At 33.4% G+C, this 3,730-nt stretch overlaps 1 protein-coding gene across 1 annotated transcript in view; it reads left to right on the top strand.

The window, feature by feature from the left end:
- LOC110037790 (probable glutamate carboxypeptidase LAMP1) overlaps nucleotides 1-3,486 on the top strand; it is a gene marked incomplete at both ends in the record, with an annotated part of 6,100 nt that extends 2,614 nt beyond the window's left edge. The window contains 3 exons of the mRNA XM_020742503.1: nucleotides 1,572-1,637; nucleotides 3,179-3,266; nucleotides 3,403-3,486. Of these exons, the coding sequence (XP_020598162.1) occupies nucleotides 1,572-1,637; nucleotides 3,179-3,266; nucleotides 3,403-3,486 (238 nt within the window). The remainder of the gene's footprint in view (nucleotides 1-1,571; nucleotides 1,638-3,178; nucleotides 3,267-3,402) is intronic.
- Nucleotides 3,487-3,730: the final 244 nt, after the last annotated feature.

The following is a 3,730-nucleotide window of genomic DNA, read 5'->3' as shown; positions in this document are numbered from 1 at the left end:
AGGCTTTTGCCTTGGATTTCTTCGTCTTACTCTTCTTTTGTTCTTTAATCTGTGCCACGGTGGGATTTTCAGGAAGAGGAGGAATATCGTAGTCTTCTTCCACTGCTTCCCAGAGATCCATGGCTTCCAGATAAGTCTCCATGTGTATCGCCCAAATCCGATAGTTCTCACCGTCGAACAAGGGTGGAACAATCGAGGAAAAACTGGTGTCGATCTCCATAACAGCCGCTCGCACACACAGGCCCCTTAAGAAATGAGCTCTGATACCAATTGAAGGTTTCTTGAACAAGAGAAAGAGGAGAAAGAAAAATGAAGAAGCTTGATTGTTCTAAATTCAAAAAAAACGGCAGCACATATATTTTAAATTGCCGCCCAATACAAAGCAGAGAAAAAGGAAAGTAATTAATGCTCCCTAATCAACGTCCATAAAAATAGCTAAAAGAAATCAAAGCTTTAAAAACAAGATTTAAAGAAAATAAAACTAATTCCTTAATTTTAGGTACTCCTAAGCAAATATTCCAACAAAAACTTTTTTAGAGATGTATGACTATTACTTCTATGATTAACTGTTTCAGTTACAACTTTTTATGAAAGTATTGATTAAATATTTTCTTAAGTCACAAAAATATTTTGCCACATAAGCAATGGTCATTAATTTAAGAAAAAGTGAATTGAAAAATTGTGACTTTCAAATAATTTCAGGCACGCTTTTTCATTAAAGATTTTGTTAAATTGTGTTTATGTCCTGGAAAGAAACTCATTAAGTACAGTTAAACTGGGATGGTTAAGGGCATTTTTGTGACTGCACTATAATTTTTATTGTTTTCGCCTTTTGGTCATTATGGCAGGAGGAAGGGTGCCATCATGATGTGAGATAGGTTAGAGAGATTATGGATGTGATTAGGTCTTTAAAACTCCACATTTATAATGAAATATACAATGATTTTAATATGACAGCGTTCAATTAGATGAGTCTGCATAAAACCTTCATATGTTTTGTGAGTTGATCTTTTTGCAGCTGGTCATTTTGGTCCCAGTCTATAAAATGTCAATTTAATCCCTAGACTGATCTTTTATTTTGGACTAAATAATCTCCACGAAGGACTATTTCAACCGCAATTTAAAGAGTATGTTGACTAATTTGGCACTTCTATATACTCTAGGTCTAAAATGGCCTCTTGTAAATAGCCTGGGGATTATTTTGACACTTTATCTTGTTTGCTCTTTTTTATTTGAATTATGTCTCACCTGATTCTCATCAGATTATTATTAGCTCTTATATATTATCTTACTAACTATAACCGAGATAATTATAATAATTCCTATAGTTGGGAAGTATGTGCGCTGAAATCAGCACTTTAAAGCAAAATTAGAACATAAAATGGTCATGGGCCTGCCAATCTGAATGCTGCAGGATATAGTTTCTTCAAATTGTGTATGACGTCAAGCTAGCATACTATATGCTTTGATTACTTCCTCTTAGTATGTGCATATATGCTGCATTTTTATTAGGTTTTGTAACCGAAACATTACTTATTTTTTCTTTTTTTTTTTTCTTTTAATTTGTGAAGGTTCAAGATCCAGACAATTCGTCGCAGACTCTATTTGAATCTTGGGTTGCTACTGATTCTCCTCTGGTAAGTACTGTTTGGCTTTCTAGCTATATGCGACTACAATAGACGTTGAATTTCCTTGGGGGCCGTTGGGATCACTTCATTTTTTTTTTTTTACTTTTTTGTTTTTTATTTTTTTTTACTTTTATTTTATTTTTTTTATGTTTGATTTAAATTAAAAGATGTTAGATTGAGGTAGTTGTTTTAAAAACACTCTAACATCTTCTTAGGTGTTTTGATTGTTTTTAAAAATAATTTGATATGTTCCTAGAAACAAAAATATAAAAATTTATAGAATTTATATCAATCAAATATGATTTCGAAAATAAAATAAAAAATAAAAATATAAACAAAAAATAAAAGTGATGCCAAACGAGTCCTTAGAATATTCAATTATGTTTCTTCTCTTTAACCTATGGAATCAAAAAATGGGTGGTTGGGTGTTGGGATGGAATATGCGCTGAGGGTTTCAATTTGTCACAATCGAAATCACACTACGGAAAGCAGGAACATTGATTCGAGAAATATGACATAAAAGAAATCGAACAAAAGCATAAAAAAGTAATATAAGAAAAACACAACAAGATTTACTGAAAAAACATGAAAACAGGAAAAACCAGGAACCACACCACACCAAAAGTTTACTATGAATGAGAGTAACGTACAGAGCCACATTCAAATCTTCTCTCAACAAAACTTACATAACTTTGTTCCAAATCTTTCTCTCGATCTCACAGGAGAAAGCACTCCTCCTGAAATCTCTTCTGACAATTCACCTTCACGAAGATTTCCAGTCGAGAAATACCACGCACGAGAATATTACTCTTCATCGCTCAAATCAAAAATTAAGTACCGAATCCAAAACAATTGTCTGAGCGGCATAGTTACACCCGTTACACCCTGAAGAGTTGTAATTATTTCATTTGCTCAGTTTCATAAGCCTAGAACCGGGGACCGCAACATAGCTACGCCAATCCTGGCATGGTTACACCGCCTCTCCAAAGTGGCGCAGGAGCGCAATTTCAGCAGCACAGGAGCACCTCCAAAGTTCTTCTTCTTCGGGTGTTGTAGGCTTCATGCTCCAACAGTGAGGATAACAAACCCAACTCTCATACGAATGGGCACCATTTTGCATGAATTTATTTTGCATGGATTTATTTCTCACGCGCCTTGTCGGTATATGGCACATGACACAAAATACCTCAAACTAGAATAGTTTGTTTTAATATTTTTGTTGTGCTGTCTTAGATTTTACAACAAACATCTTCATGACTTTATAATTTCTCAGTATGATTATTGTATTTATTATGGGGTCTCTCCATTATCTTCAATGTTAGGTGTTCTGCTCAATACATGCAATTATTTTAACTTTTTATCATTTTGTCACAGATTTTATAGCAAATCTCTTTGATTTTCTTCTGTTGTCTATAAATTAAAATTACATGTTGTAATGGCATTAATTTTTGGAGTCTATCCTTCCTCGTCCAATTTTTTTTCCTCTACATATAAGCTTGTAAAGAAATATTATATGAACTGAAAATGAGTTTTGAAGTTCATATCGACAGATAAGGAGGTTAGGTGGTGGTGGATCCGATTATGAGGCTTTTGTTCAGCATGTTGGTATCCCTTCAGTTGATATGAGATTTGGAAGAGGTATCCATGTTTTTTTGTTTGTAAATTTTATATCAACTTTTTAAGGATCTTCTATTCTTAATTTTTTAATTTTTTCTAAATATTTCTCTTTTGGGGTTGCTGGAAGTTTCTAATCTATTGCTGAAATGATTTATAGATTATCCCGTGTACCACTCCATGTATGATGACTTCTTATGGATGCAAAAATTTGGAGATCCGTTGTTTCATAGGCATGTGGCAGGTAGTTTCTGCGTTTCTTTTTTTTTTTTTTTAATATTTTTCATTTTTGACAAATGAAAATAATGGGAAAATAATTGCACTAGGAGCTTCTAATGCATTTTTTGTGTTAAGAATGCAAGACAATTGAACAAAACAGAAGCTTGTTTGGTCAAAGTTACAAGCAAAAGGAATTTTTTTTTAGGAGAAAGCACTTGTTTGAGGGTTGTTTTTTTCCGATAACGACAATAAGTGTTGCCAAGCTGGGT

This window comes from Phalaenopsis equestris, unplaced genomic scaffold (assembly GCF_001263595.1).
Source record: "Phalaenopsis equestris unplaced genomic scaffold, ASM126359v1 Scaffold225094, whole genome shotgun sequence".
In the NCBI taxonomy this organism is placed as follows: Eukaryota; Viridiplantae; Streptophyta; class Magnoliopsida; order Asparagales; family Orchidaceae; genus Phalaenopsis; species Phalaenopsis equestris.
Note: the sequence above shows the minus strand (reverse complement) of the source record. Positions and strands in the feature narration are given on the sequence as shown.